Genomic DNA, 14,830 nt, shown 5'->3' with positions numbered 1-14,830 from the left:
AAAGTTTTTAGTTTCTTATTAAAATTTGCAATATTGACAAGCTAGAATATAACTTATAATTGAAATGTGACTGTATTTTACAAAACACTACTCCACTAAAATACAGCCAAGGCAGGTCACTTTGTAAAGGTCAATTTTATGTTCTTGGATAGACTAACATGAGTGCATATGCACTGCATCATTGCAAATTCTGTAATAATAGCTATACATGGCTAAAAACATATGTACTTATATAAGCATGCAAGTTGTGAGGTTTAAACTACACTTTGATATTATAATTTGTAATTTTTCCAGAAGGAAAAAAGCATTTCATGTATTTTACAGTTTTTATGTTGGTTGACAGAACCTGTACAGAGATTTGTTAGTGAGAATGACAGATAAAGGTTTTTCTAGGGAAAAAAATCCAAAGTTTTGAAATCTTGTGTGTGAAATTTGATATTTTTTAATGCATAATAGAATTTTTTTATCATAAAATCAAGATTACTTTGCATGTTGGATTGTCTGCATTTGAAAAGAAAAAAATTTGTACAAGAATAACATCACTAACCCTTTTATGACAGGTTTGGTATAATGGATGAGTTTGTTTTATTTGCACTATGACTTTTGATATAGCATGTGTATTTTTTTACTAAATTTAATAGACTTTTAGTAAAGTATTTTGTATAAAAAAACAGATTTTTACTAAAGGTTTGTTTGTAAAAATATCGAGTCTTTCTTTACTAATCTGAGTGCAAAGTGATTTCTCGTTATGGTTTAAAAAACTATACTTCATCCTAAATACATTTCATTCATTTGTTTTAAGCAGGATTTTGTTTTATTTTCTGTAATTAATTACATGGGGTCTGTTACTTGACCAAGTTTGTAACCATCATAAAAAAAAAAAAAGAGGATTTTTTTTCATGTTAAAATGACTAAATAGTAACACAAATATAAATATTTAGTCTAAGTAGCTTGTCTCATGACATATATTAATCTTCCAGTTATGATCAGCTAACATTGCATAACTTGCAATGATGTAGTGCACATGCACTCATTGTTTCCAATAATATGAAACTAATATTTAGGTTTCCCTCTCTTGGCTGTGTTTCAGTAGACTAGTATTTTGAAAGTCACATTTCAGTTAATATAAATAATTATTACTATTTATAAGTAAATTATTAAACTTTTTTCTTAAAATACAGAATAATAAATCGAGAAATATTTTTTGCTACAACCTTTAAACTCGGTTGCTAAGCCTTTTAAAATTTTGTACATGAAAAATATCAAACTTTTTTTTTTCCTTTTGAATAACCAAAAAATCATAAATAACTATACTGATGCTATAGAATTCCACTGAAATTTTATTAAGCTTAGTAACTAAAGTATTCGGTTTTAAAAAATATTAAACTTTGAGTAAACTAAAATGCAACCTACCTTCTTGGAATCTTGGTTTGAGAGAATGTGGTAGTTTCCTCACAGATTAAAATGACTGAGAAGACCACTAGAGGACACTCTAAGCTGTTGATTGTTTATTCCCATGTCATATGTTGAAGTGAGTCTATATAAGACTATTTCAAAAATGGAAAGACGTGAATGGAGCCACTGTGTTTGATTCAGTACATAAGCCATATCTCAGCAAAATAAAAAATGAGGTTCTTATTTCATATTATAGCTTGTTAATATTGGTAATTTGAGTTCCTAATTTGTACGAAAGTATAAACTTAGTGTCTGGACAACACAAACATCTAATATTAAACATTCAACATACCATGTGACTCATTAAAATTTATATTTAGGTGTGTTCTTTTAATATTTACTTTTAAATTAATAAATTAACTTGTATACATAGTTTGAATTATAGTGTACAGTTTGACTCCAAACTTGAAATAAATTCATAAAACAGTAGTTCAATAAAATTTTAAATGCGAGTCAACAAACATGATGACATAGCCTGTCACAAAAGGGTTAAAAGATCTTAAAACCTTATAAAAGAATCTAATAATTTGCATATGAAAGCCTTGTACTATTTACTGATAATATGCAAAACTTTGTGAAGTTATGTGTACTGTTAAAGTTATGCTATAACAAGCACAAAATGGTTACAAGGTCCACTGAAAAGAGTTTGAGTAGCAAATTGCAGTACATAAACCACTGGCTCAACTAGATTTCAAAGGGTCTTGATGCAAATATTTTTTAAATATTTTTTTGAATCATGTTATGTATAAAATAAAATGGAGTGGACAAGAATTAATGGTGGACTTGTTAGGTCCATACCAGCATTTGTATACTAAGATGTTAGAAATATTTGGTAGATACTGTGGTAGACTAAAAGTAATAGAAAAGTTCACTAAAGTAACATTTGAAAGATATTTTCTTTAAAAGCTTACTTAAAACAAACAAATCTTCATGACTAAACCTCACATTTTTATTAAAATTTACCTCTTGGTTGGTCAAAATATATACTAAAAGTCATACAACACATGAAGGAATTGATATTGTTAAATAACCCTAAAGTTCCTTTAAATGAAACATAACCAACTTGTATGTAATCCTGACTCACTACTCTGCATGGATACCATCTAGTGGTTTTGTTCTGAAAGCTCAAGTTATAAAGTGTATAAATCTTACTGTTTTAAATAGTTATTTATAACAATGGAAAATAAATTTAAAAAAAGTTGTTAGGATTTATAACTTGAGAAAATGTATCCAGGTTTCAGTTAGTCCATAAAAATAAAATAAGTCCACTTTTGTATGTTTGTTATTTATAGAACCCAAATCTCTTCATATTTGCATACATTTGGTTTTAATGCTATTTACCTTTAGTTTTACTTATGGTTTAAAAAATTTCTCTCAACTATTTATCTAAACGAAACTTTTCTTTTTTGAAGAGTTATTAAAACTGGTACATACGCTTTTCCTTAAACTGGATGCAAATAATTTGAAACAGTAACTGAATTTTAAGAAATTAAATATTTCCAATTACAGTTGTTTATAAATATCTTCAAAAAAATGTAAAAGCTTATAATTGCATGATTATCCTAAAATAAGCCAGTGTTGGTATTTTTATTTGTTCACAGGACCACCAGAACGTAAAGAACGGCCAAAGGATGAACCTGATGAAGAAGGTTGGCGTGTTGTGAGACGTTAAGTAATATATTCTTCTCTTGAAATGTCTCTTCTCTCTTTTCTTTTGTTCACTATTCAAAACCTTCAGGAAAAAAAATTGAACGTTTTTGTTTTCATTGCTGAATATATGGGTTTATATTAAACAAAATTACCCCCCCCTCGTATATAAAACTTGGTGTTTGGTAAATACTTTTTATTTTATGGTGAATGTAAACATCTGGGGTGAACAACGATCTACATGGTAAAGTATGGTTGTTCAGTGCAAGTTTTTGTAATAAACTAATATATGGGAATATAAAAAAAAAATAATTTTCTTTAGAAATTGCCCTTTTTTTCCTTAACATACAAGAAAAAACCTTTGTTCTAAATTCCTTGATTAAAGAATTTTTGTTGCATCTTTGTCAGATTCTTTTCACACCAGAGCTGTTACCTGCTGCTTGATTTGTATCCATAATTAAGCTATGCTTTAATTTGCAAAATAGAGAGAACTGATTGTGAAGTACATGTAGGAAAATGTTCTTTGCTTGTATTAGATTGAAAATAAACAGAATTTTCACCTTTATTCTGTTTCCATCAATTTAAGATACATTTTCACAAAAAAATGTTTAAAAGAAAGTACTTGTCAGTAAGGATTCCTTATTGCTTCTTTAAATGTTTTGATTTTCATTTTTCTGATTCTTTTGAAAATCTTTAGAGAAATGTTTAGAAACTAATGTACTTTTTAAAAAAAAAATAAAGATGTATTTGCCATTATTGATGAAACCAGTTTTCAACATCTTGTATTGTGGTATTCAATTTTGCATCACTGGCCTGTGAGTGATGTGGTTATATACAAATAACTTCATCTTTGGAAGGCTCGAGTTGGTAATTATAAAGTACATTGTTCAGTGTAGAAAATAATGAAAATGTTGAGTAAAAAGATATTAGTAAAGACAAGTAATACTGGTATGTTGCTCTTTTCATGGTGTGAAAATAAAGTGCTGTATCAGTATAAAGCATGGAAAAGTAGAACTATGCCCAGTAACTTCAGTATGGATTCAGAATGAGATTAGCACATGGTGACATTGTAGAAGTTAGATTCAACAGGTCAAGGATGGACCCTGTAAGAAATGGTAAAAAACTGAAGAGTATATACGATACTAATTAGCATTTAGATATGTATTGAAAAATTTTTTTAAAACAGTCTTACCGTAAATATAGGTGTGAATTTTGCTTCAGAAATATTACACACATTATGAAGTAGCCTTAGTGAAAAATTTGCTTCTAAATAGCTATTGAATACCAAACTAAATGTTGAAATGAGCATCGCAAACCATTAAGTGTGGAGAGCAAAGCTAAAGGTATACATACGATCATAATTAATTGACCACAACTAAAGTGGTACAGGTGTGAAGCTTTGTCTCAGTCAAGTGTCAGTTTACTGGCAAGAGTGAGTATTATTCATTCTTAGTATTTGAACCCATCTTCATCTTCCAGGAAGACAATAATTGTGGTGAACAGATATCTTGATAGAACTGTTGTTTGACCTTCATAGTCCCAGTGTAAAAGTTCTTGAAGGGTACAGGTTTATGTAAAAAGTAAGGTTGTAAGAGAACTACTAAAGTTGACAACATAAGTATTACTATTTGTAAAGCAGAAGCCTCGTATATTAATTACTGGTCTGTTTTACAACTTAAGTTGCTTTTATTTTATATATTTTCCACACTTTAAATTCCCCATAGAGTTGCCATCACAGGTTTTATGATTCTTATATTTTTGTAACTTGAGCAATTCCATAACTTTGTTACGGTAATTCTTAAAAGTTGGGGAAACGTTTGTAGGATTTAAATATTTTAATGGCATGTAGAAAATTCATAACATGTAACATTTCATACAAGAAAGCAACTTGCTATTGGGTTAAACTTTTACTTCAGTTAGTGGGGTACTTGCCTGCTGTGTAGGAGGCTTCAGTAGGAATATGACATGGAGAAAAAAAAAATTGACTGTTGCATTATCATGGTTGATTAATAACTTAACTTTGTTAGCAATAAATAATCCTACTGGACTAATCTTGTACAATAAATACAAAGAAATGGGAAGAGATCTAAGCTAACACTAAACTGTTAATACTGCTTGAATAAGAAAGTGTATTTGTTGTTTTACACCCAAGTGTATTGCCCCTTTAACCAGAGGTCCAGTTAAAATTGTGGAATGTTAGAGAAGTTTCAGCGTGAGGTGTAGTCCTGGTCAACGTGGAAACTGTACAATGAGATCAAGTACTGACTTTGTAGTTGAGTTTGGAATTTCAGTTATAAACGGACTATCTATGGTAGAATTTCCTAACTAGCAGTTTAAGAGGGAAGGCAACTTGTCATCACCCACTGCTAACTCTTAGGCTACTCTTTTACCAGTGAATAGTGGGATTAACTGAAACATCATAACACCCCCACAGCTGAAGGGGCAAACATGTTTAGTGTGATGGAATTTTAACCTGGGTCCTTCAGATTGCAAGTTGAGCACCCTAACCACCTGGCCATGCCAAGCATCCCTCACTTACAGCTGCTGACCAAATGCAAGGCAGCTTGTCAAAAATACTTACCTGTTATAGATGAAAATAAGAAGGTTGACTAATATTTTTATACGTACAGTTGAATGATCAAACCATAATTTTCATCCTTTTTATTATCTTTAATAAGACTAAGAACAATGAATATACTGTTCAAAGTAGTCATAATATAGTTCAGTTTTACAAACTTTACACAAATACTCTTGTAAAAGTTAATGTAGTTGTGCACACCGAGTTGAATTACTTTGATTTTATAACTATTTTTGTTAACCTGAAAATGACCTACAGAGGTCAAAATATTCTCTGCTTTAATTCCCATATTAGCCATCCTGATATTCTTTCTGCTAGTGGGTTTCTTGTCATGACAAAGTTTGTTTTTTCTTTTCCCAAGCTGACTTTTCACAGTAATTAAACCAAATTATGCTCAAGTTGTTAGTTAGCATGAAATATAAACGTGTATTATACATCAGGGAAAAGGTTAGAAAATTATCTTGTTATTTTAAGCCACTGTACAACAAACTGATAACACTTGATGATGAATATTTACAGTATTTGAACAAGAAACATTAAGTTATGTATAAAGTATGCTGGTAGATACAAATATCAGTTACTTTTCCTGAATGTGTCAGAGAATAATCAGTGAAGTTCTGTTAAAGGTAAATTGCTATTGTGAATTACAAATTAGTTCCTGAAGCACCAAGATCTCATACTTTGATAGATGTGTTTGAATCAAGTGGCTAAAGAGTTTATCCTCTTTGTTTAAATAACCTAATATAGGATAACAGTGGCTTTTTTCACATAATGTATTCCACAAGTAAAATGTTAATTTGCTTCCTGATGTAGTTCCAAAACTGAACAATCAGCTCTTGTAAGAATATGTGGGCTCAATAGAATAAACTTTAAAGCTGGTTGTAATATTCCTATGTTATGTTAACAATTGATACAACAGTTAATGAACTGCAGTTGTCGTGAGCAAGCTGTTAATTTTTGAAAACATTTATTGTTCTGATACATATCTAAATTTGACAAACTTCCACCTTTTCTCAGTATAAACTAAATGTTAATTCCTTTAAAAAATACTCCAGATTTGTCAATAATACTTTAAGGTAAAAATAAAATTGTGTAATCTAGTATTAATAAAAATATTTTGTTACATGCTCCAGCTAAGTATGTCATGTGTTAAAACAAATTTATATTAATTGATAACTATAATAAAGTTGTCAAACATTATTAGAAAAACATTAACATGCAGTTTTAAAATGTAGTAGACATATGTTAAAAATCATTAATGTTATGCTATACTTAGGCCAAAACCCTAACTTATGCAAAACGTTAGTATTACAAATCTTAATTTTCCTATAATTGCAATTATGCAGGACAGTCACACAAGTAGTATGTCATCTATATAAATTGGTATTAACCACACACACACAAATGTAAATTTATTATTTTGTATAGTAAATCATAACAACAATATTCTTATTGCAAATAATTTTTCAAAATATAATTATATTTGTAATCTAATTCTATTAGATTATTTTAAAAGGTGCAAATACGAGAATTTCAACATTCTTCATGAGAATAAGAAACTCGAAGGATTGGTTTGTTACTCATTCCAGGATTTGGACTTGGCCCGAAAGTGACAAAGATCATATTTGTGGTCCTTGTGTTTCATGGGCTTATACTGCTGAGGTTCACAGAGTTCCTACATAAAGGAAGAAATAAAACAATCATAGATACTTTGCAGTAGAAAATTCCAAACTTTTTTCTTATTATTAAACAGCTAACTTCAATAACTAATTAATCACTCTCTCATCAAGACTAACAAATACACACAATTACTTCTATGCTGTGGTAGCTCTAAGTGCTAATGATTCCTTTTTACTGTAGGCTAAACCAATTCAATGTTTACACAAATAGTTTATCCAAATATTGATTTGGAGCCACCTCAAAAATTTGTTTTTTGTTACAAATCACACAAAATGAATAAACATCACTAAGAGATCTTGCTTTACTAGTTATTAGAACTGAAACAACTTACCCAATGTTTTTCATAGAAAGCTTTGTAACCTCCATTAAGAACATAGATTTCTGGATGAAATAAGTGAGGGTAATATTCTTTATTGGCTTGTCTGTCTATTTCTCTGAGGAACCTGCACCTAAATTAATCAAAATATTTAATGGTTAACCATTAAAAACAAAGATAAAATCTTACAGTTTAACGTTGAACCTTTAAACAAAAGCCAACGTGCAGCTTAAGTATTACTGCACAAGAAAACATATTTTGGCATAATGACTAATAGGAGCAAAAGAAATGCCCCTTTGTGAAAAGAATTTTCAATTTCACACTAATGTAGGTGCTTGCAGATTGAAATTTGTTTTAAAAGGCAATACTGAGTGATAAACAAACAGAAAAAAAAAAATCCAAACTGTGGATATTGTACTGCAAACTTACAGTGTAGGACCTCTTTCAGAAGAAAATTCACAGTGAAAAACAATTATATGTTTCCAGTTCTTTTCTGGTGGCTTTCTGTCGTTGTTGAAAAACTCCTGAACAATTCCAGGTTTGGTGTATATATTCTTAGCACCCTTTATAAAGACAAAAGCTATTAGTTACAACAGCTTCTAGCAAATGAAATGAAACAAACACTTGAGAAACATTATGAAACCAAACCACTAGTCAATAGATGAGTAAAATATATGTAAATAGAAAAAGAACTAGTTAAAAAACATTACTTGACAATTATGTTTATCTGAATATGCACTGTTAGAAATGGGACAACTTTAACCAAGTGCACGCATATTGGAAAAGGAAAGTTGTATATAATTCGGGATTTACTATGTGTATCTGAATGAAATGTGGCAAGCTCTGAGTGAACAGTATATGTCTGTCAGACTCAAAAAAGTTGAATGTTTTAATAAAATGTGTGTACTAAAGATATGCTTATGAACTATGAAGTAAGTTTAACAAGTTAAAAAACAATTACTTTTGGAATTTTTAACCTCACAGAAACATGTATTCACAAAGGACAGAATTCTGATTATAAACACATTTTCAGCCAGATCAAATACTACCACCATAAGTGATATATTTTGAGAAATTAAATACCATTCTGTCAAACCTGTATTGCCCCATAATTTGACTATGGCGATCACCCCAGTGTTCTGAAGTAATATAGAAATCTAATCAGATAAGTATATATTCTGAAGAACCACTAGAATATGTCACATTTGCAGGAGACAGTGATTCAAGCAAGTTCATGACAATCTATAAAATCATTCACAAAAACATTTAGTTAATACTGATTACTTGGTATGCAAGTTTGGAAATAGGTCTGCTGAATATATACGTATTTGCAAGTTATTAAAGGGCTAAACCTAGCTATTTGGATTAAAGTCAAATATCCATCATCTATACAGCAATATCAAACATTCAAAAGCTGAATGTCTATGTAGGTTAAAGTCAAACATCAATCACTAGCTGTCTCTGTAAATTAAAATCAAATATCCATCAGCTAACTAACAATCTATGTAAAAGTCTGAGTCAGGTAGATGTACATATATTCAGATAAACCCTCAATAAAAATACTCTAGTAAAAACTTGATTCCTTTGTACACAATGTAATTATAATGTTTATTTGAAGCTCACAAAAGTTTGTGAAGATCCAGACTCAGTGTAAGCAACCACCTCCATACAATGTTGCAGTTACTTTGAAAATAGTATAAAAAAAGAAGTTTTAAAAGAAACAGTGAATTACTATATCTTACAATCAGGTTTTCATCAGTAAAGACATCATCAGATACTGGTGAAACCATGGTTGAAGAAATTAAATTTGTTAAGTTTAAAACTGAGCAAAGGAACCTTTAAAATAGCCTTAAGTATATTTTGTACAAATTTCCAAACAGTCAATCAAACTTAGAATAATTTTATACACTTCTATCGTAAAAAACGGAATATAGTTTTACATCCTTGTTTCTAATGTTTATTAAAGTCACAGTTGATAATGAAGAAAGATTTGAAGTGCAAGCCATACAACTTGCACATGTTGTTTCAGAGATAAAAAAATTTCAATATTATAACAAACCTACTCTCAGGTAGCTATACTCCATTCAGATTCAATTTTTCTTTGTATTAATTTGGCACTAATCCACTGATACTAAGATTACACAAGTTTCAAAATTATCACACTTACGATAATATGGCCTCCTTCAAATTCATATGGATATCGACAATCAACAATGGTATATTTATTGACCACGTGGTCATAGTGACCACTAATCAGCTGTGCCATCTAAATGTACATAAAATAAACTGAAGCTAACAAGAATGTCACTAGATATTGTTCATTCATTAAAAAAATGGTACATCACACACAAATAACAGAATCACAAACTACATTTACAGATTCAAGTATAAAATTTATATATCCAATGTTTCATAGCAAAGTGGTATTTCTAGTAATTAACAATTTTTAAGTCATATTTAATCATCTGTGAGCATATGATATAAAACTTCATGCTGATAAAATATGTTTAAATTACTTATTGTATGGTACACTATGAGAAACTTAAAAATTATGGTTTCGTTCACAATAACTTAATGCCTAGAAATATGTAAATGTGCATTATGATTTGATGAAAATAATGTTAATATCAATACACAGGACAAAACACCAACTTACTGTATCTGGAGAAATGTTCTTTAGTTCTCTGCACTTTCCTTCAACCAGAGGTAATGCAAAAGGCTGGATAATATTGAAATAACCATAATAAAAGAAACAGTAAAATACATTTCTCTATAAAAAGTTTTTCTTCCATCAGTTTAAACTTGATTTAGTTAACAGAAAACAAAAAATTAAGACAAAACTTTCTACTTTAAAATAATCTGTGAAGTGTGCTTTGGAATTGCTTTTAATAAGCTTAAAGTTTAGTTATTATTTAACAACAAGTAATATATGGAATATACATATTCCACTGATTTACTATTTTACAATTAATTCTAAACATATGTCTACGTATGACAACATACCTTTGAAAAATCACCTATGAGGTTAGGGTTCAAATCAGCTGTAATCAGGATTGAAAGCTCTTAGTTTCAAATATGCATAACAGAAAAATTATAACAAAATTAACATGGTTATGCTGGCCTTAAAACTTTCAACACTATTTACAAATAAGACAAGAAAATAAAGTTATTAAACAGTTACATATTTACAAATTATTCTACTAAACCAGTAATTTAGTTTTTTATAATTCTCCTTCAAAATGCATTAACACCAATACATAAAGTTAAGTTCTCTGAAATGTAAAAAAAATGTTTTTTTCTTTTGAAAAAAATGTCAACATAATTAGCATAATCTGGGAGGAAGAAACATGAAAAAAAATTCTGGTATGTTTTAACACCACTTGATACTATTACAAGACAACTGGTATTATTAAAAGAAACTTCTATGAACGTACATTTCTGTAGTGCTTTAATGATTGATGCCTCAGTTTCAGAACTTGATCTTTGTACAGCCTTTTTGACAAGTCCACTCTGAATTGTCTGTATTGTATCAAACAACAGTTTAAAAAATTAAATATTTCTCAAAAATAAACAACAGCTGTAGTCAAAAATACAAACATTTAAATTGGTTTTGGGAAAAAAAATATCTACCTAACATCATGAATATTAATTTAGTTTGAGAACTAAGGTATGTACCTCATTAGGTTAAAAATACTAGCTTTATTTCAACACACCATATTCTAAGGCACTAAACATGAAACAAAACAAATGCACACTTCAAACTGTGGTCATAATCAGACTTCATACAGTGTGTCAGATTGAATAGAACAGGTTGTTGGAAGTTTTGCAAAAACACTTCCAAAGAGACTGAAGCTCCTCCCATAGTTTTTGCTGCCAGTAGTTTTAACCCTAAAAATTATAGATCACCAATGAATTATAAAAACTCCTGAATGAAAGTAAAGAAATATGTAACAAAATATCAAACACACTATATCTGCTATATCCAGAGCCAATAACATCTTTTGTCCGACACCATTGTTCTTCAGGCCAGCTATGAGATGCAACAAGTATACTATATGCTATTTATATTAAAAAATTAATTGACTGCATCTGTAACAGCATTAACTGAATTAAGTTGGTGGAGTACAATTTTTATCAATTTTATTGTATTAGGTTGTCAAAATATAAATGTCACAAATCTCACGGTGATATTTATAAGCTGAATATTGAGTAACTTATCATTAGTTGGTTGGTTTAATCCAACATTTGTCACTTACAAAGTGTCTTAAATGTCTGCTGTTTCAACTCTTCTCAGAGTGAGGTTCACAACACTAAAGGCAGCAAAGAAAGTCTTTTGTCTGATTTTCCTCTGTGACTTCAAACTTGAACAGAAATCTACCGAAACTACATGGAACATCAACTGGTCATTTGGCCATAGATCCGTTACTGAACATACAGTTAAGCATTGGTTTCAAAGGTTTCAACATGGAGATGAAAGTCTTGAAGACCACAAAGGTTGTAGAAGGAAGCCATCCTTAGATAAAAACACATTAAAGGAAACAGTTGAGACAGACCCTCCCACAACAGTAATTGAACTTGGAGAAAAGCTAGGCACAAGCATATCAAGCATTGCCAACAACCTGAATGAGATTGGAAAGACAAAAAAGTTGGATAAGCAGGTTCCACATAAGCTGACTGAAGATCAACAAAATCAGCATTATGAGACCTGTCAAGGCTGATGCTCCAGAAATTGAACAAATTGGGAATCGAGGTCCTGCATCATCCACCTTATTCCCCAGACATTTTCCCTATAGATTTTCACTTTCTCAAGCACTTTGACAACTTTTTGAACAATAAACACTTTCAAAACCAGGCTCCTGCAGAAGAAGCTTTCAGTGAGTTCATTGAAACATAAACAGCATCGTTACACATTGGCAAAAGTGTGTTGAAGCAAATGGTGCTTACTTTAATTAAAACTTGTTTTACAACACTGGTTTATATTTTACCAAAATTTGCAGTTCAAAAATGACATTTATTTATGAACAACCTATTGTATCAGAATTATGGTAAGAACTTTTAACACTAACATCATCTTTCATAACTAACAGAAATAAATTTTGGAAAATCAAGCTTGATCAACAAAACAGTAAAAAACGGCAGTCAAACGTTGGTTAATTCCTTTATGAGCCAATCAAAACTGAAATCATTCATGAAATGAATTTGTGGCACATTCATAGAATATTTATTGGTAAAAGTCAGGTACATTAGCAACTAATTATGTATAAAAGGCAGTGCGTCATGGTAACACAACATTCCAACAATGGCTTTTATGAAATGTTGCTTAGCAACAAAAGTATAACCTAATATTGTTGTTAGTCTAAGTACTGAAAGTATAAAATGAAACAACAAAACTGAAAAAAATATTTGATGATTTCTTTATGTAATTTTTTCATTAATTAAAAAGATTTTTCTTTAAAAAAATGTTGGTAGTATAACAGAAAATAGACTAATCCAGAAATATTCTAAGTTTTTAAAATTGAATTCATATTTTTACTTTTATAACTTTTAGACACTTAGTTCTAGACTAGGTGATTTCACACTACATCTTTCCTTTAGGTTTATTATATCAACACTCACTACATTTATAAGGTTTCACAACACACATGGCCTCCTTGCACACCTGACACAATAATCATAATGAGCAGACATAATCAAACTATGCTATCTAGATAAGTGCAACTTGGCTTTTATAACTCCTATTTTGAGAAATCAAGCATGACATTATGTGACACACACTTGCTTTTATATAGGTTAGATTGTTTTGTTAAAACTCTTTGTTATCATCATAAAAATTTTATGGCTGGAGGAATGAGTATCATAATGAATTTCATGATGGTGCAAAAACTTAAAGGCTCAATTAAAAAAAAAAGTTATTCTAGTCTGTTCTTAAGATCCAGTTGAGGAAAGTCATACAAGTATGTGGCTACTCAATTCCTTAGTGTAATGATTAGTTATAAAACTTAAATACATATTAAGTTGTAAAATTAACATGTTGTTGTTTTAGTATAATCTTTATTAGGATAGTTCAAATGTTTTTCTTTATAATATAAACTATACAGTTGTGTATATCAGCGCACAAATCGAGAGTCATTATGTTTGGATAAACTGAAACAAGACTACCTTTTTTTTTTTTAAACATATAGTTGAAAGGGGTCTAAAGATTAAATTTTACTAAAAATTACAAATAATTATTTTTAGCTAAAAATAAGGTCATTTATGAACTTAGCACTACTTCATGTGGATGTACATCTTGAGATGCATAAAAAAGCACAACAGTCACAGTAAACTTAGTATACTGATATGGTTCAGTGTCGTGTTAATTAGTGTGTGTTTGTGTGTTTTCTTATAGCAAAGCCACATCGAGCTATCTGCTGAGCCCCCCCCCTCCGAGGGAAATCGAACCCCTGATTTTAGCGTTGTAAATCCGTAGACTTACCGCTGTACTAGTGGGGGCTGATGTTAATTAGTGCCTCTATCGTATTGGGGGCAGGAATGCTAACTTAAAGAGGTTAATTTCATCTTGCTTTCCCCCAAATGATAGTATCTTATTTTTTTCCATCTTTTTATATTATCTTTTTCTTATTCTTATTTTAACTTGAGAGAGCAGTGACATTCCCACAATTGTCTGCAGGTAGTGAAAGGTGATATAAATGTGGGACGTTATGAGCTTGAACACCCACATCTCACTCTCCTAATTTCTAATCTTCTTATATAAGACTAGCAAATTGAAGGTTAAGACTGATAGATGGTGTATCCCCACCACAATGTGGGCCCTACTTCTTCAGTCACATCCAAAATCTAGGATACATTTTAAAATCCCATGCTGTAGCTTCTACCCTAGGATTTTTTTTTAATGCAGCATATTTTGTTTCATTTTAATGTTTTGTTTTGGCTCAGAACTTTATGGTTATAATATAATTAATCAGAGATTGGGATTTACTGTTTTTAATGCAGTCCTTCCCCATGATTTTGTTCACATATTTAACTTAATTCATATCTAACTATTTAATTTCACTAATATATATAATAAATACCAGATGTTTTCAAACAATAATTAAATTACAAGTTTGCAATCTGCTAATTGGTTTATATTCTATATGATATTACAATCAACA

General features: G+C 30.1%; 2 protein-coding genes across 4 annotated transcripts in view; one reads left to right on the top strand and one right to left on the bottom strand.

The window, feature by feature from the left end:
- The window catches only part of eIF3a (eukaryotic translation initiation factor 3 subunit a), a 38,192-nt gene extending 34,525 nt beyond the window's left edge, over nt 1-3,667 (top strand). Inside the window, exon 22 of the mRNA XM_076512758.1 lies at nt 3,057-3,667. Coding sequence (XP_076368873.1) covers nt 3,057-3,127 — 71 coding nt within the window. The 3' untranslated portion in view covers nt 3,128-3,667. The remainder of the gene's footprint in view (nt 1-3,056) is intronic.
- Nucleotides 3,668-6,630: 2,963 nt separating this feature from the next.
- LOC143256084 (M-phase inducer phosphatase 3-like) overlaps nt 6,631-14,830 on the bottom strand; it is a 32,892-nt gene continuing 24,692 nt past the window's right edge. For all 3 annotated transcript variants that reach the window (XM_076512803.1, XM_076512805.1, XM_076512804.1), the window contains 7 exons: nt 11,111-11,195; nt 10,680-10,717; nt 10,333-10,395; nt 9,844-9,942; nt 8,106-8,239; nt 7,692-7,809; nt 6,631-7,355 (listed from right to left, as the gene is read on the bottom strand). In XM_076512803.1, coding sequence (XP_076368918.1) covers nt 7,257-7,355; nt 7,692-7,809; nt 8,106-8,239; nt 9,844-9,942; nt 10,333-10,395; nt 10,680-10,717; nt 11,111-11,195 — 636 coding nt within the window. In that variant the 3' untranslated portion in view covers nt 6,631-7,256. The remainder of the gene's footprint in view (nt 7,356-7,691; nt 7,810-8,105; nt 8,240-9,843; nt 9,943-10,332; nt 10,396-10,679; nt 10,718-11,110; nt 11,196-14,830) is intronic.

The sequence above is a fragment of the Tachypleus tridentatus genome, chromosome 7 (assembly GCF_004210375.1).
Source record: "Tachypleus tridentatus isolate NWPU-2018 chromosome 7, ASM421037v1, whole genome shotgun sequence".
Classification (NCBI taxonomy): Eukaryota; Metazoa; Arthropoda; class Merostomata; order Xiphosura; family Limulidae; genus Tachypleus; species Tachypleus tridentatus.
The sequence above is the reverse complement of the archived record's forward strand: the minus strand, read 5'-3'. Positions and strand labels throughout refer to the sequence as shown.